Below are 23,855 nucleotides of genomic sequence, written 5' to 3'. Positions count from 1 at the left end.
CTGTAGCATGTCCTTCTTGCCAGAGTTGATGGGATGAGCTTGTGTAATTGGGGAAATGTGGTTCCTCAAATAAATCATCCCGTGTCATGAAAAGCATTAGACAGGAGTGCTGCTGAACCTTGACAGTTGTTTTTTTTAAAGGAACAATTGTCTCCCCAGTGTGACTCCCTCAAAATTTAAAACTGAAATTCAATTTTTTTAAACAGATTAACAGAGTTGAAAGGGACCTGTCATCTAGGTCATCTAGCCCAACACCCACCCCCCCGCTCAAGCAGGAGACCCTACACCCTTTCTGACAGATGACTGTCAAGTCTCTTCTTGAAAGTCTCAAGTGATGAAGGTCCCACAACTTCTGAAGGCAACTTCTGTTCCATGGGTTGATTGTTCCCACTGTCAGAAAAGTTCTCCTTATTTCCAGGTTGAATCTCTCCTTGTTCAGTTTCCATCCATTATTCCTTGTCCGGACTTCAGGTGCTTTGGAGAATAGGTTGATCCCCCCCCCCTCTCTGTGGCAGCCCCTCAAATATTGATAGGCTGCTATCATGTCTCCCCTGGTTTTTCTCTTCACTAGACTAGCCATGCCCAGTTCCTGCAACCGTTCTTCATATGTTTTAGTCTCCAGTCCCCTAATTTGTACTGTGGTACTGAACATTTCTATAAAGCCTGCATTTTTCCAAGAAGACAGACATGGAGAAGTTGGTGAACCAAGATTACAGGTAGAAAAAGGAAACAAAAATAAGCTTTGAGTAGTAGAAAAAACTCTCCCCTCTATGACTACTCAAAACTCAAAAATTGTGAGTTTTAACTTCTAAAAAATTTTCAATTCTTCAACTCATTTGCCTTGAGCTTCTAATAATCAGATATAAAGTAGATTCGGTGCTGTCCACCAGCTCAAGGCAGGAATGTGGTGACAAATGCAGCTATCTCTCTTACACAACTTTCTGATCCGGGCCAAAAGTGTACTACCTTTGGGTAAATACTCTCGGGACTTTGCAGAAATGAACGACCTATTTATTTTCTGTTATTAACAGTTGTCCTAGAGGCTACAAAATAAAAGGAGAAAAATATATAGCTTAGCCATTTATTTTCTACAACATGGTTAGCATAAACCAAATAAGAGAGGGAAGGGGGTCGTAGGGTATCAATCTCTTCTTGTCAAAATCATGTTTCATAAAATAGGCAGGATCCCACCAGGCAAAGTTTAAAGCACTGGGAAAGCTAACACAAAGTTTTCTTACCTTATAAACATCCCCATGCAAGAAAAGTCCCCACCGGGACAATTCGTTATGGGCACTCTCATTCTTCTCAATTCTGCTCAGCAGTTGGAGCAGAGAGGTGTGATGCTGTTCGGGACTCATGTTGACTTTCTGCGTAAGATCCTGAGTACAGACGGGGAGGAAAAGGCATTTCAGCTTGTATTCAAAAAAGGAAGCTTACATAACTCATGGCCAGCAAAGCAGCAGTTTGAAGGAGGAGCTTCTCCAGTTACTTACTTACTTACTTACTTACTTTATTTATTTATTTAATCAAATTTTTATACTGCCCTATCTCCCGAAGGACTCAGGGCGGTTTACAGCCCGATAAAAATACAAATATAATATAAGATAAAACACTAATTAAAAAACTTATTTAAATAGGCCAAAATTTAAAATTACAATTAAAATAATAAAACCCCATTAAAATTAAATTTAAGATTAAAATTCTAGTCCAGTCCTGCACAAATAAATAGATGTGTTTTAAGCTCGCGGCGGAAGGTTCGAAGGTCAGGAAGTTGACGAAGTCCTGGGGGGAGTTCATTCCAGAGGGTGGGAGCCCCCACAGAGAAGGCCCTTCCCCTGGGTGTCGCCAGTCGGCACTGCCTGGCAGACGGCACCCTAAGGAGACCCTCCCTGTGAAAGCGCACGGGTCGGTGAGAGGCAATCGGTGGCAGCAGACCGTCCCGTAAGTAGCCCGGCCCTAAGCCATGGAGCGCTTTGAAGATAGTTACCAAAACCTTGAAGCGCACCCGGAAGGCTACAGGCAGCTAGTTGCTTTTAAAATTCACAAGGAACAGAAATTGTGTGTGTAATTGCACATAAAAAAACAGATGGGTGGTTTTTGGGTTGTTGTTTTTTTTTTTGCATTATTATTGGTCACCATCTTGAGGGTTTTTTAAATCACATCCTGCAGACACCTCTGAACAGAATCCTTGACTTACGACCACAATTGAGCACCTCCTTTTGCTGGTAAAGGAGACAGTTGTTAAATAGGTTTTAACCCCTTCTACGACCTTTCTTGCCACAGTTGTTAAGTAAATCCACGCAGTTGTGAAGTTAGTAACACTACCGTTAAGTGAATCTGGCATCCCCATTTGGCTTTGCTTGTCAGGTCACAAAAGGGGATCACATGACTCTGGGACACTGCAACCGTCATAAATGTGAGCCGGTTGCCAAGCGTCTGAATTTTGATCACGTGATCATGGAATGCTGTAAGTGTGAAAAATGGTCATCAGTGACTTTTATAGTAAAATCACAATTTGTTCTAAATTAGAAGGCTGGGATGCTTTTATTTTAGTTCTGCCAAACCACAGCCGAGCTAAACTTTGAGTCGGACATGGAAACCGTGTTCCATTTTGTGCACACACACCCCTCCTATAATCCAAGCAGGAGCCACTTCAGCACCTAAGGTCTCTCTTAAGCCACTGCAAGAAATGGCAGGGATAAATGATAGGATTCCTCCAGGGGTGAAATGCTCCCGGTTCGGACCGGATTGCCCGATCCAGTAGAGATGGCAGCGGGTGGTTCGGAGAACTGGTAGCAAAAATCCCTGCCCCCCCCCCTTTCCCCCCGCATGCCCAGCTGAGCTGCACGATCGTCAGAGGGTTTTTTTTTCTCCTTTTCAAAGCATTTTTCCTTTGGATGAAAAAATGCTTTTAAAAGAAAAAAAAAAGCCTCGGATGATCGCGCGGCTCAGCTGCGATTGTCAGAACCTTTTCAAAGCATTTTTTCTACAACCTCTTCGGCCGAAGAGGCTGTTAAAAAAAAAAGAAGCTTTTAAAGGGTTCTGGCGATCAGCAACTCAGCTGGGATTGTCAGAACCCTTTCAAAGCATTTTTTCTACAGCCTCTTCGGCCGAGGAGGTTGTAGAAAAAATGCTTTTAAAAGTAAAAGAAAAAAAGTTGGCCACGCCCACCCAGTGGCATTACCCTGCCCCCCCCAGCAAGCCACACCCACAGAACCAGTAGTAACAAATTTTACATTTCACCCCTGGATTCCTCCCTCCCGAAGTTTCAAATCGAAGAGAGTGAGATTTACTGTGTTTTAAAACTTACGGTAGTTATTAGATGCACAGCGTACATTCCATCATGTTATCTTATACAATTCAAAGTAGCATACATTATTCTTCCACCTCCAACTTTCCCCACAACATATGTGTAAGATGGGCTGGATTGAGAAAGAGGGACTGGCCTATAGTCAACCACCTGACCTAAGGGAGGACTAGAATTCGTGGTCTCCCAGAAACTATCTAGCACTTTAACCAATATATATATATATGAAGTTCAATAATGTCTTTAGAAGAAAAATACCATGACTCTCTTGTGATCTGAGGAGGAGGAGTAAATCGTTAAAGAGATTGGCGACTACAACTTTTGGCTGATTAGACAAGCTTAAAATGTCAGCCAATTACATCACCACATAGCCACGGAAGATCTCTGGGAGGCCACGGGAATCCTTCTTCAAGCAGAGCGGGACGAGAAGGCTTCAGATGCTATTGAACCAACAAAACCAGGGCTCTGAACGGCCAGTTACGACTTGAAAATTGGCGAGAGGCCAAATATTTGATGTTAAGAGGTTGTGAATTTTATAAACAAATTCCAATTCCGTGTAAAATAGATAGTCCGGCACCTTCATAATTCTAAAATCTTTTCTCATCTTCTCAGGAATGCCCGTCAAGAAGGAAAGCTCTGGCACTAACAGGATTTCACCTTCCTGAAGCTGCAGGAAAATCAAATACAAAACCTGTTAGCGCACATCATGTACAGAAATAAATCACGAATAGAATCAGCTGGGTTGATGTACGCCAGGGGTGTCAAACTCAATTTCATTGAGGGCCGCCTCAGGATTGTGTTTGACCTTGGTGGGCTGGAGTGAGCGTGGCCAGCTTGACGTCACTCGTGTCCGGGGGGGGGGGGGGGGGCTGTGGTGACCCAAGCGCTCTGCCAGCGAAAATGGGCTCCCGAACTCCATTTTTGGCTGTGACGGCCTCCTGCAACCTTCTGCCTGCAAAAATGGAGCTCTGGAGACTCTACCAAGCTCCATTTTTGTTGGCAGAGGCACCGCAGGCCGGTCCTTCACTGTTTCCAGGGCAGCCCCATGGATCAAATCTAAGCACCCCCAGGCCGGATCCAGCCCCCGGGCCTTGAGTTTGACAGCCCTGATATACCCCATATACTGTACACATTATATGGAAAGGAAAAAAGGAAAGGGAATGGTGACGAGAAAACCAGATAGGTGGTGTGGGTTTGGCTTTTTAATTGTCACGATTTTCTCTCCAAACCCTGTGGAAAAAACGTTAAGTGGTAGTTGGAATAGTCCAGGGCTAGCAGAGCTAACACGTGAGCTAATGGCTTATGACTAACACTCAAGAGATGTCTTGTCTTAGGACTAATAAGATAGAACATAGAATAACATAGTTGGAAGGAAGCTTGGAGGTCATCTAGTTCAACCCCCAGCTTCAGCAGGAGACCCTATACCGTTTCACACAAATGGTTGTCCAGTCTTTTCTTGAAAGCCCCCAGTGTTAAAACCTATCCTCTCTTCCTGTTTGTTGCTGCAGTTAATCTGGAAGACTGAAGTGCTTGACCAACAATGGCCAATTTCCAATACTATGCCAGTTGAATGCTTGTATTCATATAAGGTCTTAAACTATAAGAGTGAGGGGCATCACAGCCTAAAGCTTCCCATTAAACTGATTAGCCTTATTTACAAAAAAACCCAACCTGATGGTTGGTAACATCTGGGGGAGTGGGGGGAGGGCTGATGGTAGGAGAAATCAAAGCCACGCCCATGACATCTGTCCCATAGTAATTCCCACAATCCTCGGTCATAGCTCAAAAGTGTTCCTAGCCCAGAAACGTCACCCAAGACAAGTCACATAAATCAAGCCATTCTAGTTGAGGCCTGCATTACAAATGCCAGCAATTGGTTGCTTCTAATAATTGCAATTGCTCAAATTCTCACCTTTTCTGGAGGATTTTTTCTTTTTTGAACTCTGTAAATCAACAGTGGCTGGTCAAGTTCTCTAATGGTAATCCCGTAATTTTTACTGGAAAGAGAATGTCACATGAATTCTAGGAAGAAAACTAAACTCACTTGATAATTTTAAATATCAATAGCTAAAAGACTAATAAAAACAATTCCAATTAAGCCAAAGTACTTAATGACTTTGATAATGGCTGACACTTTTAACAAAACCTATGCAAGGTACTGGAATTTTTTCTCCTGTTAATTATTTTCTTTTACCCATCTTATCTAGACATCGTAGAAACAACTGAATCACAATCTTTTACCTGTAATACTCTAGAAAAGTGATTTCCTTCCCATCCGACATGGTGAAACTGTGCTGTGGTGTCTTGTTCCAATCAATGTCATCAATTCGGTAATTTTTATTGTTGTAACGGGTAATTATAATGTTACCGATAAGTTGCTTCATGCATTCGTCTTGGAAATTTTCCCGACTCTGTTGGTAGATTCTATGCCTTTATGAAAACAGAAATGCTTCAAGTTAAAAACCAGGAAGGCAAAAATTATGGTCTCACCTTGTGTTTACCAGCTGACTTTAAGAAGTCTGTTTACCCCACTGGCAACATCCCATCTGCCAAATCCACTCATCTAGATCTAACTTTGCAATGCTTTGTAGTTCTTGGTGCTCTCTGGCCTTGATTGTTTGCTTACAGATGTTTCATTAGCCAACTAGGTAACATTTCCAGTGCACGTGAGGGCAGAGTTTGCTGCCTGTTTATATTCAGCAGTTTTTCCTGTCAGTTTTGGTGGAAGTGTAATTTCCTTCTTGGTGGTTCCTCAATTAGAATATTGTTTTCTGTCTGATTGTCTGGTGCTGATCCCTGCTTATCTGAATGTTGGTTGCTGGAAGGGATGGGCTGCAGCCCTATTGTTTCCTTTTCTGTTTCTGTTTTATTCTCTTTTGAATGTTGTGGAATGGTCTTACACAGCCAAATAATGAGCTGCATGAGAGATACTTGGCATATTTGATAGTTCAATATAAACTTATTCTGAGAATTCTGCATTCTACAAGCACACAGGATTAACATCACCTTATGACCCTCTGTCATGGCACCAGCTCTCTGAAACACCATCATCGTGGTGAAGTTCCAAAGTCCTCCAAGCCCAACACTCAAGGGGTCCTTGAGTGGCGCAGACTGTTAAACAGTCTGTTATTAACAACAGCTGCCTGCAATTATTGCAGGTTCAAGTCCCACCAGGCCCAAGATTGACTCAGCCTTCCATCCTTTATAAGGTAGGTAAAATGAGAACCCAGATTGTTGGGGGCAATAAGTTGACTTTGTATATAATATACAAATAGGATGAAGACTATTGCTTAACATAGTGTAAGCCGCCCTGAGTCTTCGGAGAAGGGCGGGGTATAAATGCAAATAAAAACAAAAAACAAAAAACTATTTCTTCAGGGTTGGGATAAGATGGATGTTGAGATCTTGTCAATTTGTTGTGTGTGTGCGTATATGTGTGCTCCTGGATATATATATATATATATATATATATATATATATATATATATATATATATATATATATATATATATATATATATATATGTAGGTCTGTGTTTATTCGGGTTTTCTCCCACGTAAAATTGGAAGTGTCTTGGCGACATTTCGACAAAGTCTGATTCGTCATCTTCAGGCTTCAGCTTCATGCTTCTGAGAGCAGCTTCCAAAAGCACAAAGCTGAAGCCTGAAGATGACGAATGAGACTTCGTCAAACGTCGCCAAGACACTTCCAATTTTACGTGAGAAAACCCAATAAACAAAGACCTACATACAAACACCCGCGAAAATCTCAGAAAACAAATATATATATATATATATATATATATATATATATATATATATATATATATATATATATATATATATATATATATATATATATATATATATATATATATATATATATATATTTTAAACTGTAAGCCATCCAGAATATTTTAAAATCAGATGGCCACTAAATGTTAAAAGATAATTAAAATACATTATAACAGGAAAAAATGTGCTAAATAGCTTGAAATAGTTCTATACTTGTCTCCCCTTATTTCTTTGTCGGTAAAACATAAATTTAACACAACAGGAAAAATGTTTCCCCCCCCCAACTAGAGATATGCAGTTATAAATAACAAATTAAAGGTCATAAAAGATACAAATAAGTATTTTGCTAGAAATGTGTAAGCCAGGGAGATCTAAAATGAGGTTCTCTATAGTGGAGCTTTATCTATAGCAGGGGTGGACAATTATGGCACTTTATGACTTGTGGACTTCAACTCCTAGAATTCCTGAGTCTCTATGGAGATTCTCAGTCATCCAGGCCATGGCTTCCCAAAAGTGCTTTTTCAAAAGGCAACTGGACTTTGTTTTTCCCTGAAGACGTTTCGCTTCTTATCCAAGAAGCTTCTTCAGTTCTGACTGAGTGGTGGAGGATGGAAGGATTTATATTCTTTGCAGTCATCTGGTTGTTATCACTCTTTCTGAGTAGTTGAGATTGCTTGGATGTTTATCCATGCCCTCAGTCACCTGACTAGCGCAAATGGGCGTGGAATTCCTGAGCATGATCTATAGACTCATTATGGAAAATTCCTTTTTAGATCTCCTCAGTTTGCATACAGATTTCTTTCATATAAAAAAATGGGACAGATCTAGTGTGCAGATTACGACCAGCACATTTCTCTCATTGGAAGTGAGCACATTCCATCTCACATTACCAAGAGCAATGCTCATGCACACATCTTGCTATTAGTTCCATTCTAACTAATTTCCAGAAAAATTATCTTCTTTCTAAAAGCTATTTTACACCACTTCCAAAATCATTTCCTACCCAAACTCTTGAGACTCGCGCCCAAACAAACTAAACTTCGGGAGCAATCTTGGTTAGGTACTGGTTTTTGTTATATCACAACAAAAATAAGGGTCACAATATTCTTAATGGTCTTTGAAATGCTTTCTATAAGTATTTAAGATATCAGCATTTTTACTCACATCAAATTCAGGACTGAATCGTTCCGAATAACCTTATGAACAGCATCAACCAACAAAAACAGCCCACCATCTGTCCTTCGGATGCTAGTTGCATAGCCAGGCCATATTTGCAAACTTTTGACAAAAATACACAAAGAGGCTAATTTTTACTATCAAAGGGAAACTCCTTAATTAAAAGATGCAAACTGATTTTATGAACAGAGTCATCGTTAATAATTGCTACCGTCTGGTTTCACTGTTTACAATTCTAAACAACAATCATATGCAAATGATTGAATATTAAAATATACTGTCACAGAACATTCTGATGAGGTAATAAAATTTAGTATGTGATGAAATTGCAGTCTAATTTATTACTATATATTATATATTATTAATAATGTCCATAGATTACCCAGAGCTCACTAGGATTGAGGCACAAATAAATGAATAAAATAATCCACTAAAAATATGTCACAGCATTATTTTAAATCTTTCCAGAGACACAAGGCAGCTAATTTTGGTATATATTGCAATTAGCTAAAGTAACTCAGTTTTTGCTATAGAACGTGCGAAAATGTATCAGCATAAACATATTTTAAAAGAATATTGCTTCTATTGCACAGCATATAGTTCAAATAATCAAATACTAAAACACTAGTGCACAAAGCAACATACCAACCTGTACTGCTGAAGTACAGTAGCACTAGTAGGATCATAGAAATTTCTCCCAACAAGTTTCATACCTAAAATCTTCATCACTCTAGAATACATTAAAAAAAAACACACCAAGATAAATATGACACTGAGAAATGAAATTGCTGTTTAAAGCGTGAACTCTGGGCACAAATAAAATCCCTTTTATTTTGCCAGTCCCATCACCAAAGGAGGGCAGAAGAACCTGGGTCAGCTCCCACAAGATTTCAAACATCTTCAGATCAGACCTAGAGCGAAGACTTACATCTCTTTCTCCAATTCTTAAAACGATGATGGTTTTCCTGCTGTTTGTTTTTGATCCTGAATGTGAAGGATACCCACACAATATTTCTGGTAAATAGCTATCTCTGGTATCAAATCTCTCTGCTTCTCTTTCTTCATTTCAGGATTTTAAGATGAATAACTAAGCACAATCCAAAGTCCACGGGCATTCCAGCATCCAACACTGCAGCAGATGCAAAAGAGCCTCATTCTACTTTTCACCTCAAGAGTGAATTTAAATGCAGGCTCCATTCTTTTAAATCGGGGGGGGGGGGTCAAACTCAAGGCCCGCTGCAGGGGTGAAATCCTCTGAACTCGCCTACCGGTTCTGTCAGTCTGCTATCAAGCACGCACTTTGCGTGCGCAGGCACGCCTGAGGTGCGCCTGCACAGCGCTAAAAAAGGAACATTTTGAAGCCTTCCAAGTCTGCAGAGGTTAAGTAGAACAGCGGGGTGGGAGGGTGAATCAGCTGTGCCACGTGACTTTTAGATTAGCTAGAAAGCAGGAAATCCAACAATTCTAGCTAATATAAATCACACATCACAGCTGATCGTCACCCAGCTGATCGTCGGAAATACAGATTCGCCCGAACCGGTAGCATTTTTTACTACCAGTTCGCCCAAACTGGTCTGAACCGGTAGCATTTCATCCCTGGTGCACAGGCCAGATGCCCACAGCCCACAGGGTGCTTAGATCTGGCCCGTGGGGCCACCCTGGAAACAGCAAAGGACTGGCCCACGGTGCCTCTGCCAGCGAAAGCGGAGCTTGGGACAGTCACTTGTGCCCCCCCCCCCCAAGCTGTTTTCAAGCTGCGAAGGCCACCTGCAACCCTCTGCCAGTGAAAACGGACCCGACCCTCTCAAGCTTAGTTTTTGCTGGCAGAGCGCTCAGGCCGCCACAGGCGCCCCCCCGACAGGAGTGACGTCGAGCTGGCCACGCCCACCCTGGCAACGCCCACCAGACCCCGAGGTCGAACACAACCCTGATGCGGCCCTCAATGAAATTGAATTCGACACCCGTTTTAAATAATACCAACTCCCATTTTTTTCCCTCTAGCCTGATGAACAAGAGCCAAGAATCGAAATTGTTCCCTATCATGAACTCTTTGGTTAAAATAGGGTTTGATCCAAAGGCCAAGGGTTTTTTTTTTCCTCCCTTAAAACTGTATTACTGTATAGAATCTTACACTGTACTTCTCTATGTGGCCAGAGATGTTATCCCAAACTGAAGCCGATCCTGAATGCAACTTGACTAGATTAGGTTGCAGTAAAGGTAGTCCTCAACTTATGGACAGTTCATTTAGTGACCATTTAAAATTACAACAGCACTGAAAAAATGAGTTATGACCATATGATCGTTGCAGCATCTCCAGGGTCATGTGATCAAAATTCAGATGCTTGGCAACTGACTCATATTTATGACGGTTGCAGTGTCCCAGGGTCATGTAATCACCTTTTGCAACCTACTGATGAGCAAAGTCAATAGGGGAGCCCGATTCACTTAACAACCGTGTCAGTAACTTAACAACTGCAGTGATTCACTTGTAAAATGGGGCAAAATTCCTTAACCAATGTTTCGCTTAGTAACAGAAATTTTGGGCTCAATTGTGGCTGCAAGCCAAGGACGACCTGTAATGCTGATAGAGAAAACTGGTGTACCCTCTTTCATGAATTAAGTAGGTAGATTAATTGAGATTAAGGTAATTTCAAGCACCAAGAAAAAGAACCAATCAAAATAACGTGTAATCACTTCTTTTATCTGTACTGAAATGATACGCATGCCAATTGGTCACTACAACATATATTGATTTAAAAATAAACAGAGCTTTGCAGCCATTTATATTTTCTGTAATAATCATGTACTTGTTTGCACAATGCAAAAATCTGAATCCCATCCTTTTTCTGTACAGCACGCCTATTTGTATAAAACTCCAGTTGTAAAATTTTCCCACTATCTTAAATTGGACACTTGGCCCCATTCATTACGTAAGACGCACACTTCCTTGTGAGTAGATAGATACAATTTGATGGTTTAAAGTTGTAATGCTATATATTAAAATGATCCGGCTTTAAAATAATCATGAGTATTATATTTGAACTATTAATTGTGCAGAGCTGTTCTAGGACTGGTCTATCGAGCTTTTGTTCAGACATTCAATCATTCACTTATTCAATCACACAGATTAGAAATGTTAAGAGATACTAACATAGTGGTCAACATTCTGTCAACTGTTATAAATTCAATTAAAAAAAGCAGGTCTAAGCATTTTAACATTGATATTTTGTATAACATTCATTTATTTTAAGAATGGCTGTACTTATGGGATGCTTCAAATCCAGATGTGAGACAGCAGAAATTACGCACTTTCTGAAAATAACGTTGTAAAACGGGATACACAACTCTGAACTCGGTTCCAGAATTTTGGTCATCTGAATCTTTAAATTGACTTCCATTCCATCTGTTTTTCTTTCACACTTCAGGTTAAGAGTCTAAAGTAGAAGAAATATATCCTATCAGAACTCAAATACAGGTCAGTAAAAAACAACCTAAGAATTCCAAAACCATTATGTTTACAAAATAAACTACAAAATAATCAGTTCCAATTCTTGCCAGTAAGTAAATATTGCAGTAAAAAGATATTATGTATAACTTAGCCCTCTCAAGATAACAAAGAGTAACATTTCAAAGTGCTTTGTTTTCGAATTAGTCTATCCACACAAAAGAAAGACAAAATGAAACCTAAATGAAAAGGAAACGAAACAAACCATTATTTATAACTATGCCTTATTTCGTTGCGGTTGAAATTGCATATTGTATTAATATACTTCTTCTTTTGCTATATTGCTAAATTCTTAACTTTTCTGTTAAGAAAACCCCTTGAAACATGAAGATTGGACACCTTTTTTTCTTATTGTGAAGAGATACAGTTGAAAGCAAACTCATGCTTAATATAATATTAACAGAATAAGAGAGCTGGAAGAGACCTTGGAAGTCTTCTAGTCCAACCCTCTGCTCAAGCAGGAGACACTAAATCCATTTCAGACAAACGGCTGTCCAATCTCTTCTTAAAAACCTTCAGTGATGAAACACCCACAACTTCTGGAGGCAAGTTTTTCCACTGATTGTTCTTATTGTCAGAAAATGTATCCTTAGCTTTAGGTTGCTTCTCTCCTTGATTACCATATTTTTCGGACTATAAGACGTACCTGACTATAAGATGCACCTACATTTAGAAGAGGAAAACAACAACAAAAAAGGCTTTTGTTGTTTTCCTCTTCTAAATGTAGGTGCATCTTTTTGGGGCCAGTTTTTGAGGCTTTTTGCAACCCATTTTTGAGGCTTTTTTCAGCCTTTTTCCAAAAAATGGACCAAAAAAGCCTCAAAATCAGGCAGAAAAAAGCCCCCAAAATGGGCTGCAAAAAGCCTCCAAAATGGGCTGCAAAGCACCTCGAAAATAGGCCAAAAAAGGCCCTGAAAAAGGCCCAAAAACAGGGCGTGCAGAGGCCATAAAATCGCTTGTGGGTGGGCAGGGCTTCGGCAACATTCGGTCTATAAGACGCAGACATTTTCACCCCCTTTTGGGAGACAAAAAAGTGTGTCTTATACTCCAAAAAATACGGTAGCTTCCATACATTGCTTCTTGTCCTGCCAGGTACTTTGGGGAATAAGGTTACCCCCCTTCTTCTGGCAGCCCCTTAGATATTGGACAACTGCTATCATGTCACCCCAGTCCTTCTTTCTGTGTTCTCTTTTAAGAACATATTAGAAAACAAATCAATCTATTTTAAATTTTCAAGGTTACATTGATGAAGATGTTGAGACCAGGGTATATTATTTGTTTAAAATACAGAAAACTGGATGACTTGAACTAGTCTCTCTCAGCTCAGCTCAACCTATCTTATGGGAGTCCCAAAGGTGCTTCTCTGAAGAAGCTTCTTGGACGAGAAGCAAAACATCTTCAAAGAAAAACCAGACAGTCCAGTTGCCTCTTCAAAAAGCACCTTTGGGACAACCATGACCTGGATGAGTGAGAATCTCCATAGACTATCTCATGGGATAATTTGTGAAGGATGGTGCAGGAGGGGACATCACCCAAGGTATCATAGGACAGGTAGATCATAATTGTATTAACAAATATCTGGAGCACAAAGTTGTCCACTAATACAATGGTCATAGCCACAGCTAAACCGTAAAGTGAAATCCTTTGAGGAATTCAGATATGCTGTCACCTATTGCTATTGGAGAAATCACAAAATAATCTGGGAAAATGAGAAGGGAACTGACTCCTTTGGCTCATTTCACAAGGAACGTTTCAATATTATCAGGGATACTTCAGTTGCAGTATAATTCAAAAGAATAAATTAAATTAAATTAAAGGGCACAATTCAATTCCAAACTCACAGAAGACTAGGAAAACATTCAGGTGTTAGACACACACACAATCACTGTTTCAATTCACATTTTTAAAAAGCATTTATCATCGTGAACTACAAATATTTCAACCTCAGTATCAGCTTGGTTATTCCTAGGAGACAGAAAAATTTCAGGTGGTGCTCCATCCAAATAGACTGGGGGTTGATCAACTAACAAAATAAGGAGTTGGAATTAAACGCCCGCGTCAGATAAAATTATTGCAGCAAACTCTTCTGGTTTTTCCTTACTTGAGACAATTTGATGGGCAAATAGAGAAGAAAGCCATCAAATGCGGAAATGTCTCCTATCACCGACTGATGTTCTTTCAGCATCCTAAGACGCATGCCTTTACATTCTATGTTTGGGCTGGAAGACAAGAGGAAAATCAAGAAGAAGAAAAAAAAACATGGGTGGTACATTTTTATTAGGAAAAAAATAAAGAATGTTCATTTCTGTTCATTTTACTTAAGAGGGACAGAAATACCAATACAGGAAAACCGTTAAAATTCATTCCTTAACGTTGTCGCTAGAAAGGCAACTTCTACATGCTGGTTGGCTACACTATTTCACTGAAAGACAGCATCAAGGAAGAGCTTTAACTATTTTCTTTTTCAGTCTTGGCTCCAAAGATGATGCAGGGTCTTTAGGCTGCATTTCTACAAGAAAATGTTCAGATTCCCTGCAGCTTTACGTTATCAAGTGAAATGTATCAATGGACTGACAATTGGGGGGGGGGGGTGTCCCACCAAAAACGTTAACACGGTAGCATCCATAGTCAAACTAGTTAGCTAAAACTGCTGCCTTTGGATGCAAGACATATTTGGGTTGAGACTAACCATCTGGACAGGTGCCTTCTTAGCTCATAAAGCTGGCAACTGGTACTTTGGAAAGCACCTTATCAAGACAGCCTCAGGGTTTAGAAAATATGAAAGATTTCCCACATAGCTTCAAAACACGATTTATATTTCCTTTAAATTTTAGCATATAAAATGTTGGATCAATTGGACTGCAATTTAAGAGAACAATTTGAATAAAAGATGTTGGATCTTCTCTATCCGCATTCAGTTACTGAAGCCATGATAGACCCCAAAGCAACTGCCTTCAGCTGTTGAGGAAAGAGTTAAGATTTAAGAACTGTTACCTGAATGTCACGTGGTACTGATACACAGCTTCATTTTTACAGTGTATCTGAATCAGATTCAGTGCCAAAGGGATCACTACTCCTTTTGACCCTTGCTTCTTAAGCGGTTCTCTGGAAGGATGAAAGTGTATTTATCATAATTTCTCTGCTTCATTTAAGAGAAAGACAGTAAGGAAGTTGAATCTCATGAATACTGTATTTGGGCGCTTCTTCTCCAATTGTCCATCAAGAGCTTGCACCAGCCCAATGTCTAAATTTTTCAACCCAGACCAACTTGTCCTTGAATGGCTGGGTGGACTGGACATTAACTTTTGAACCACTATAATTCCATATGTATTTGTCATACACTAAATAAATAAAATATTCTCCAATGTTCAAAGAATTAGAATATCAATAACTGGGAACCATTTTTGGATGAAAGGTTTTGCTAAAATCATTAGCAATTTGTATCTTTACATAAACAAATACAATTCAGTGTATCCAATAAAAATGATGCATCTGTCAAGAACATCTATTCTTAGATATATTTTGTCACTTCCATCCCTTTGTCCAAAACAGGAGTACTGTTCTAGAAGTAATTTGTATATGATTGGCTTCTTGGACGATACTTCTACCCCATAGTCTTACTCCAAGCCAAATTTCTTACTTTTTTTCTGAGCAAATTGAAAAAAAATTCATAGCTTTATCTTCTCTAAAGACCTGCACAAATCAGAAGTTCACCAGAGGTTGCTACATTCAGAAAACTCAAAAAAAAAATTTTCTCGCTTAAGCTATTGATTTTCTGTTTGTATCTACTCCAAACCGAGCACATGTATAGCCAAAAGCTTTTGGGTTATGGCTATCTGAGATACTTGTAATTGGTACAGCACAATAACTTAAAAGCAGTATTTAAAAATAAATTCATTTCAGCACAAAGAATGTGCTCAAGAATTACAAATCCTTCAAAGGGAGATATTAAAAGTATTTTGGAAAAAACCAGTCAAGGAAAATTGTGGAGTTTTTTGGGTAGTAATTTTAATTAATCTGAACAACTACTTCCAAATCTCTAACCTTCTCTTACCAGTTCAAGAACATATTTATCAAATTACTCTGCCACCCATCACATTTGCATTGTACTCTAGGCAGTTTACAAATAAAATTATGGTGGCTTCTCAACCTCGAAGTGATTTTGGAAGAAACCATTTTGAACTTAAATCTGCTGCAGCATAATATCAGAATTCAGAATCAAGTTCAGGAATGAAAGATCCTTGGTTACTCTGGCAAATTATTCACACAGGGAATATAACAGCATTTGATAGAACTGAACACGCATGATTTCATTTATGAATTTGTAAACTAATGCAGTCAAGGCTCCTATAAGAGGCATGCAAAAGCAAGAGCCACTGCCAACGTAATAGAAACAACCCCCAATAATAAAGCTACATTATATAACTACAGTAAAACTGTAAATAATATGATTACTCCTGGCCCTTGAAAAGCTTGCCAGGTCTGAGTTTATGGTCACAGAGGCCTCTACACTCCCTGCCTTGTTTTATAGCACTCCAGGATTTCTCTCTCACATGCCACCCACAGGCACACAATGTAAACATATGTAGAGCTGCCAGCAGGGAGGAAGAGCCATGGGCGGGAGGAGGTGGGGTGAGGGGGAGGAACATGGAGATGTAATTACATAGTCCAGAGAAGATAAAAGCATTCAAAAGAAATTCGTGTACTATTAAGGGGGGGGGCACTCAAAAACTCTGATAGAGCTTTCAAAATTCTGCTGTTATTTATTCTATAACAAGAAAGAGTACAGGTAGTTCTCGATTTACAACGGTTCATTTAGTGACTGTTCAGAGTTACAGGCGCACTGAAAAAAGTGACTTACGACCACTTTTCACACCTATTGACTGTTGCAGCATCCCCATGGTCTCATGATCAAAACTCAGATGCTTGGGCGACTGACTGCTATTTATGATGGTTCCAGTGGCCCGGGGTCATGTGATCCCCTTTTGTGACCTTCTGACTAAGCGATGTCAATGGAGACTCCTCATGTACCCAATCACACTTGGCCAATAAAGAATACTCTATATATATATATTAAAAAAAAAACACCAGTCCCACCTCATTTGCTGATCTCAGCACTGGGGTATCCAGCATTTACTAGACTTACAGGAGTTTGGCTTTGTTGCCTTCTTCAGACCATTTCTCACTTACTTTTTATCCACAGGCTCATCAGAAATTACAGGAGGAGGACTAGGCTTGATTGATGGTGCTGGAAGAAGACCTTCGGAGGCCGAAGGGAAGGGGCTTGGGTAGCCTCGGCCACGCCCCAAGAGGCTTGTTTTCTCAAGCCCCCAAAATGGCTTTTCACTTTCCATATACCTGGAGAATATTTAAAAGGGAAACAAAAAATGTCTAAAACCCACAAAGATAAAATTTCTGTATTGTTTTTATGCTTTGAAAGCAGAGGTGAGGGACGACAGGCGTTTTATGACTCGCGGACTTCAACTCCCAGAATTCCCGAGCCAGCTTTGAAGCAACATTTTGATTTGTATCCCAGTTTTATTTATACATTTCAAGGTGGCCTGCATAATACTCCTGCCTCCTCCTATTTTCCCCACAGTCACCTCCCTGTGGTGTGTCGGTTGGACTGAGAGGGACTGGCTGGAAGTCACTTAGCTGCCTTCTGTGTCTAAGCGAGGACTTCCAGTTTCCAGTCCAACTCCTTAAACACTTAAACCCTCTCCTAAGGGAGGGGGAAACCACTCAAGGCAGATCTGGAGGGTGGATGCAGAGAGATAGGAAACTGCCAAGGTGTGAACAAAAGTCAGTTCATATAAGAATTGATTTATCCCATTTATTTTCTTAGCCTAGAAGAGACAAATATTTCAGAGGGCATTACAGGGGTGAAATCTAGTTATCTTCCCTACCGGTTCGGAAGCGCACGCATCCAATTTTTGACCCTCTGAGCATGCGCAGGTCAAAAACAGGTTACTTCCTGGTTAAAATCAGGAAGTAATGACATGCAAGCAGGTGGGCGGAGCCTCACGCTGCCGTCGCTACTGGTTCACCGAACCACACGCTGCTGCCACTACCGGTTCATGTGAGCCGGAGAGAACCGGCAGGATTTCACCACTGGGACATTACACATAAATACTGCAAAAATTGCAGATATGAGTGCAATGTTCACGTTAGATAAACCTCACTAATATCTCTTCATGAGTTTTACTACTTAATATATCATCACGACTTTTTTTAAAAAAATCAGAAAAGTTTTTATTGTTTTGTTTCCAAAAGCAGCAATTTTTCAGAACGAAAAGTTGAAGGTACACAGTAGGACACAAAATATTCAAGAAATTAGCTTTCACAGGACTGGACGTTCTCTGTGTAATTATCTATGCACGTAATTATCTATGTCCCAATGTGTTTCTGCTTAAAATAAAGGCAGCCATTTTTATCATTGAAAAAAATAAAAACAAATAAAAACAAATAAAAAACAACAACAATGATAAACAGAAAAGTAAGCTGACTTCATGCTTAGTTGACCAAAAACTATACCAACCAAAATAATGGAATTACAGGATGTTTAATACAACTTGCCATTTTTACCAACCCCCCGCCCCCTTTGACCCCAAGATGGCTTAACTCACTTGCCACGGCCAGGAAGCATCTGTTCCGTCTTGCTGTCTCCAGCTGGTCCTGCTCTCAACCCTGCAAACACCTGCTGTCCCAGGAGATCTACGTTGGGCTTCATGCTCATGTCACCCACTCCTCTCCCTGCAATCCCTCGGCCTGAACAGACTCCTTGAAAAACCAAGTCAAGATAGAACACAAGTTCTTCTTACACGTCCAAAGAGAGTCACTGAGGTATAAGAAGAAGATCCTAAGTAGCAAGAGAGCTTACCCAAAGGAGGCCTAGGAGCGGCCTCAAGGCTGAGGCCCTGAACCATGGAGGACAATGTTGGAACAGTCAAGAAAGGCTCCTGAATTAGAAGAGAACACACAGATTTTTATTATGCACTACAAAGCTTTAGTTAAACTTGAACATTAAGAGAAACAAAACAGGGCAGGGAAAGGTCTCCAGCTCGCTAAAGCAGCGACTTCTTCTGTGCCTATAAGCTTTATTGTTTTCAAATAATCTCTACAAGAAATACTAGTCGTCCTCAACTTACAACAGTTCCTTTAGTAACCCTTCGGAGTTACAGCAGCACCGAAAAAAGTGACTTACGACCGTTTTTCACACTTGCGACCACTGCAGCAGCCCCGTGGTCATGTGATCAAAATGCAGAACACTTGGCAACTAATTCATATTTAGGATGATTGCAGTGTTCTAGAGTCATATGATCACCTTTTGCAACACGGGCCTGATGCCTCACGTGCTGGCCATACCCATGCCCCGTTTAACCAAGGGGGGGTGGGGGAAGTCCCAATACGTCACGAGTTTTGATACTCATTTTAGGCACTCGGAAAATGAACGTGTCAATTTATTAACAGGAAGACACATCCGGAGGATAGCAAAGTGTTGAGAGAATCAGTTGCAACAGACACTGATTTGACTTCAAGTTTGCATATGATGGTTTGTTCTATGGACAAGATGCAGAACAATTGAGCTAGGCCTTCAACTTCCATGGGGTCAGCTGATGCCTGTGTCTTCCCTTTAATTAGATCAAGGGCACTGCACCTCCTGTGCTTATCTGGACCTGACCTTGGAGGTGGTGGAGCTTTCTGCTGAACAGGGAATTGCTGGCTGATGTTATGCTATCTTCTCTTGTGACTTTGACTCTGCTCCCAGAATTTAGAAGAGGCCGTATATATTGCTACTGTGAAAAATATTTATAGCTGTACTTTGAAATCCCCTTAGAAATGTTTGCATTTTAAGGATCATTGAAGGGTGTGCAAGACAGCTAAAAGCCAATATTATTCTCTCAAAATATTTCCATCTAGGACAGTGATGGCTAACCTGTTTGCTGTCGTGTGCCAAAAGCGGGGGGAGTGCTGGGGGGGCCACGCGCATGTGTGCCCATACCCATAATTCAATGGCCCCCACGCATCCGTGCATGACCCGCCACACACTCCCCGTGCTCCACAGGCTTTCTTGGAGCCTGGGGAGGATGAAAATGGCCTTCCCCACCCACCTGGAGGCCCTCCAGAGGCCGGAAAAGGCCCATTTCCCAATGCCCAGAAAACTAGTTTTTCGCTTTCCCCAGGCTCCAGAGGCTTTCTAGGAGCCTGGGGAGGGCAAAAACGGCCTTCCACAGCCCCCAGAGGCCCCCCTGAAGCCTGAAAATCAGCTGGCCGGCACACGCATGCATGCTGGAGCTGAGCTAGGGCAATGCTCGCATACCCACAGATATGCGTGTGCCACCTGTGACACGCGTGCCATAGGTTTGCCATCATGGATCTAGGAAGCCAAGAGATTTGAGTAAGTCTGGTAGAAGACTTACTCAAGTCTGGTAGTAAGTCTGGTGGTAGACTTCGGCATGACCTGAGAATCATCTGCTACAATGTCCTTCCTGTCGAAGACTACTTCAGCTTCAATCGCAACAATACACGAGCACACAATAGATTTAAGCTTAATGTGAACCTCTCCAATCTTGACAGCAGAAAATATGACTTCAGTAACAGAGTTGTTAATGCCTGGAATGCACTACCTGACTCTGTGATCTCTTCCCAAAATCCCCAAAGCTTTAATCAAAGACTATCTACTATTGACCTCACCCCATTCCTAAGAGGTCTGTAAGGGGCGTGCATAAGAGCACCAGCGTGCCTACCGTTCCTGTCCTAATGTTCCCTTTGATTGTACCCAATTCGTATAGTTATTTCATGCTTATACTTATATACATTGTTGTGACAAATAAAATAAATAAATAAAAGATACTCTGGGGTGAAGCTGTTGTAAGAGGGACTCGTACTCCTCATCTATTTTTCACCTACCTTTATTGAGAAGATAAATTGCAATCTGCAGAAAAAAACCTGTATCCTGCAAGACTAGCTCGTCCTTGGAAATTCCACACATGTGAAGTCTTGTACAATTATGTGCTGGAGCAACTGGGTTGGTAACATGACAAGTGTAGTTACATGTTTTTTTTTTCATTATAGCCTTAAGTCCGCCTACTTTTTGAATGACATCTAGTAGCTGACCAAAAATTGCAATGATTGTTTTTGCAGTCAAGAGGCAGTTCTAAGCAACCAAGACCACATCAGGTTTAAATTATTTATGGTTTTAAAAGTGTCCTCCCCTTTATCTCCAACAGAAGCCTCATCTTTGAAGGAAGGGAAACCATCCACTTCCCAGATAAGGAATATTATTTATCGGTGGAGATTTGGGGGCGTGGGGAGACTTGCATGCTATGTCCTTGGACCGAAATATCATTTGATTTCAATTGTCCCTTCAGTTTCAGCAAACCATGCATTTTATGAAACCAACCGCCTATATACTATTCCAGCCAAATGAGTAAAATACCATACATTCAAATAGGTTTCAGGCTCAATCTAATTCCTTTCTAGCAGAAATTTATGTGGTATCAACTTCTACTGTAAAAATCATCTACTCACCTTTGGGGCACCTCTTGCTGAGGAGTGTCCTCTTTCTGCCTTGACCGTTGAAGGAAAGGTTTTGCCCCAATTTTCTGCCGTCTCTCTAACCTCAACCGTCTGTGGCTGAGATTCTGACCTTTGCGCAGGCAGAGACATCTGAAACATGGCTCCACCCCGAAACACGGGCCTTGTGGGGTACATGGTCCTGCTTGGAAGAAAAACATGCATTTTGGGAAGATATCGAGTACAAGCGTTTGCAGAAGCAAAAGGCACATGTAGCAAGACCAGACCACATAAGTTGCAACAAGGTCGCTTATGAGCATCCTATAGAACAGCAGTGGTCCGTAGAAAAATTATTTGCATTTTTTATATTGTACTAAATCAGGGGTCCTCAAACTGGATATGCGTAATGAACGTTTGTGTTGCTGCACCTTCGGGGTCTTTTTTGTGTGGGTCAGAGGGGCAAGAAATTCCAACTTGGGGTCTGCTTCAGCCTCCTGGTGCGAGGCTTTGGGTGAAGGCTGGAGGGAAGTGCTGCTGGTGGCAAAGAGCTGGAGGGTCTTGTTCCAGTGGAACTGCATCATGGCCTGGAACTGGCTGACCATCTCAGCCCGCTGAGCCTCCAGGCACTGGTACCTGGCCTTGCACTCCCACAGGTCTTTGCTCTGTTTGGAAAGCCTATGCTCCTAGTCCTCTGTGAGGTGCTTCTGCTGAGCCTCCTTCTCGGTCAGCTCCAATCTGAACTGAGCTGTTTGGCCAACTCTTTCTCATGGTGGCTGCTTAACAACAACAACTGCTTCCTGTTGGGACCCTAAGGTGCCCGGGTTGGGAAGTGAAGAGTGGCTGGCAGGGGAGGGGCAAGTAGAGGCCAGCGAGGTGCCCCTCGACGTGACATCGAGTTGACCACGCCCATCCAGTCACATGACCACCTAGCCATGCTCACCCAGCCAGTCATTAGGCAGATCATATTAGTGGTCCGTGGGATTTAAAATTATGAATTTAGTGGTTCCTGAGGTCCGAAAGGTTGGGGACCCCTGCTATAGAAAACCTCCCCTAGCCAACACTATCTTGTCCAGCCAATCTAGAACATAAATAACAGAGTTGGAAGGGGCCTTGGAGGTCCTCTAGTCCAGGGGTCTCCAACCTTGGCAAGCTGGTTGAGGAAGTCTAGGAGTTGAAGTCCACAAGTCTTAAAGTTGCCAAGGTTGGAGACCCCTCATCTAGTCCAAAGCCCTGCTCCAGCAGGAAACTCTATAGCATTTCAGACAAATGACTGTCCACTCTCTTCTTAAAAAGCCCCCAGTATTGGAGCATTAATTTCTGGAGGCAAGCTGTCCCACTGATTAACTGTCTGGAAATTCCTCCTTAGTTCTAGGTTGGTTTTTTCCTTGATTAATTTACAACACAACATAAACCAATGGTGTCAAACTCACAACATCACTATGTGATGTATCACAACTTTTTCCCCCTTCACTAAACCAGGCATGGGCATGACCAGTGTGTGATGCATCTGGCCTGTGGGCCGCAAGTTTGACACCCCTGACATAGACTAATAAGATTGGAACGGATCTTGAGGGCCATCTAGTCCTGCTCAACCTTATACCGGAGAGTATCCAACCTTGGCAACTTTTAAGACCTGTGGACTTCAACTCCCAGAATTCCCCAGCCAGGAGTTGAAGTCCACAAGTGTTAAAAGTTGCCAAGGTTGGACGCACCTGCCCTATACCATTCCGATTAAATGGCTGTCCAATCTCTTTAACTTTTGTCAGGTTTTTTTTTAACTGCGAGCACACCGGCCTACAGAATTTAAAAAGGAAATTCTGTTGCCAGCTCTCAAGAGAAAGTGTATATCTATCCAAACACATATATACCCATGCTACACACACACATACACATCTGAGTCAATTTTCAACGAAGCACTGGAAAATATTGATGCTGGCCTCAAAGTAAACGGTGTTCAGATCAACAATTTAAGATATGCTGATGATACAGTTCTGCTTGCCGGTAAGCATAAAGACCTTCAGCTCCTTATCAACAGAATCTCAGAAATATCTGAAAGATATGGCTTAAGCTTAACTCCTCAAAAACCCCGTGGTTGTCAGCAAACCACCCATTAATTTACCACTGATAAATTTGGAAGGAATACCACTAGAAAAAGTCAAAAGGATCACATACTTCGGTTTTAATTTACATGAAAGCTAGGACATGATCAGTGAAGACAAGGATAGAGAAAGCTCGAACAGCGTTCTTCAAAATGAAAAAGGTCTTCTGCAGTCATGACATAAGCCTAAGATTGAAAATTCAGGCTTGTCAGATGTTACATCTTTTCTCTATCCTGCTTTACGGAGTGGAGAGTTGGTCTCGGACAGAAAGCCACTTGAAGGGACTTAGAAGTATTTTAAATGTGGATTTACAGGCACCTGTTACGTATAAGCCGGGTTGACAAAATCAGAAATGAGGAGGTGATAAGCCGCCTGGGAAAGCCAAGGGAAATCATCAAAACCATCAAAAAGCAAAAGTTATAATATTTCAGACATGTGATGCGACACCCGGAAAAATA

At 41.1% G+C, this 23,855-nt stretch overlaps 1 protein-coding gene across 1 annotated transcript in view; it reads right to left on the bottom strand.

Annotated features, from left to right (window-relative positions):
* PIWIL2 (piwi like RNA-mediated gene silencing 2) overlaps window positions 1-23,855 on the bottom strand; it is a 44,942-nt gene that overhangs the window by 18,950 nt on the left and 2,137 nt on the right. The window contains exons 2-14 of the mRNA XM_058194838.1: window positions 21,314-21,500; window positions 18,663-18,741; window positions 18,409-18,562; window positions 16,973-17,140; window positions 14,777-14,887; window positions 13,884-14,001; window positions 11,587-11,711; window positions 8,927-9,007; window positions 8,266-8,379; window positions 5,549-5,737; window positions 5,220-5,304; window positions 3,885-3,974; window positions 1,239-1,379 (exon numbers count right to left, since the gene is read on the bottom strand). Coding sequence (XP_058050821.1) covers window positions 1,239-1,379; window positions 3,885-3,974; window positions 5,220-5,304; window positions 5,549-5,737; window positions 8,266-8,379; window positions 8,927-9,007; window positions 11,587-11,711; window positions 13,884-14,001; window positions 14,777-14,887; window positions 16,973-17,140; window positions 18,409-18,562; window positions 18,663-18,741; window positions 21,314-21,496 — 1,638 coding nt within the window. The 5' untranslated portion in view covers window positions 21,497-21,500. The remainder of the gene's footprint in view (window positions 1-1,238; window positions 1,380-3,884; window positions 3,975-5,219; window positions 5,305-5,548; window positions 5,738-8,265; window positions 8,380-8,926; window positions 9,008-11,586; window positions 11,712-13,883; window positions 14,002-14,776; window positions 14,888-16,972; window positions 17,141-18,408; window positions 18,563-18,662; window positions 18,742-21,313; window positions 21,501-23,855) is intronic.

The sequence above is a fragment of the Ahaetulla prasina genome, chromosome 9 (genome assembly GCF_028640845.1).
Source record: "Ahaetulla prasina isolate Xishuangbanna chromosome 9, ASM2864084v1, whole genome shotgun sequence".
Classification (NCBI taxonomy): domain Eukaryota; kingdom Metazoa; phylum Chordata; class Lepidosauria; order Squamata; family Colubridae; genus Ahaetulla; species Ahaetulla prasina.
Note: the sequence above shows the minus strand (reverse complement) of the source record. Positions and strands in the feature narration are given on the sequence as shown.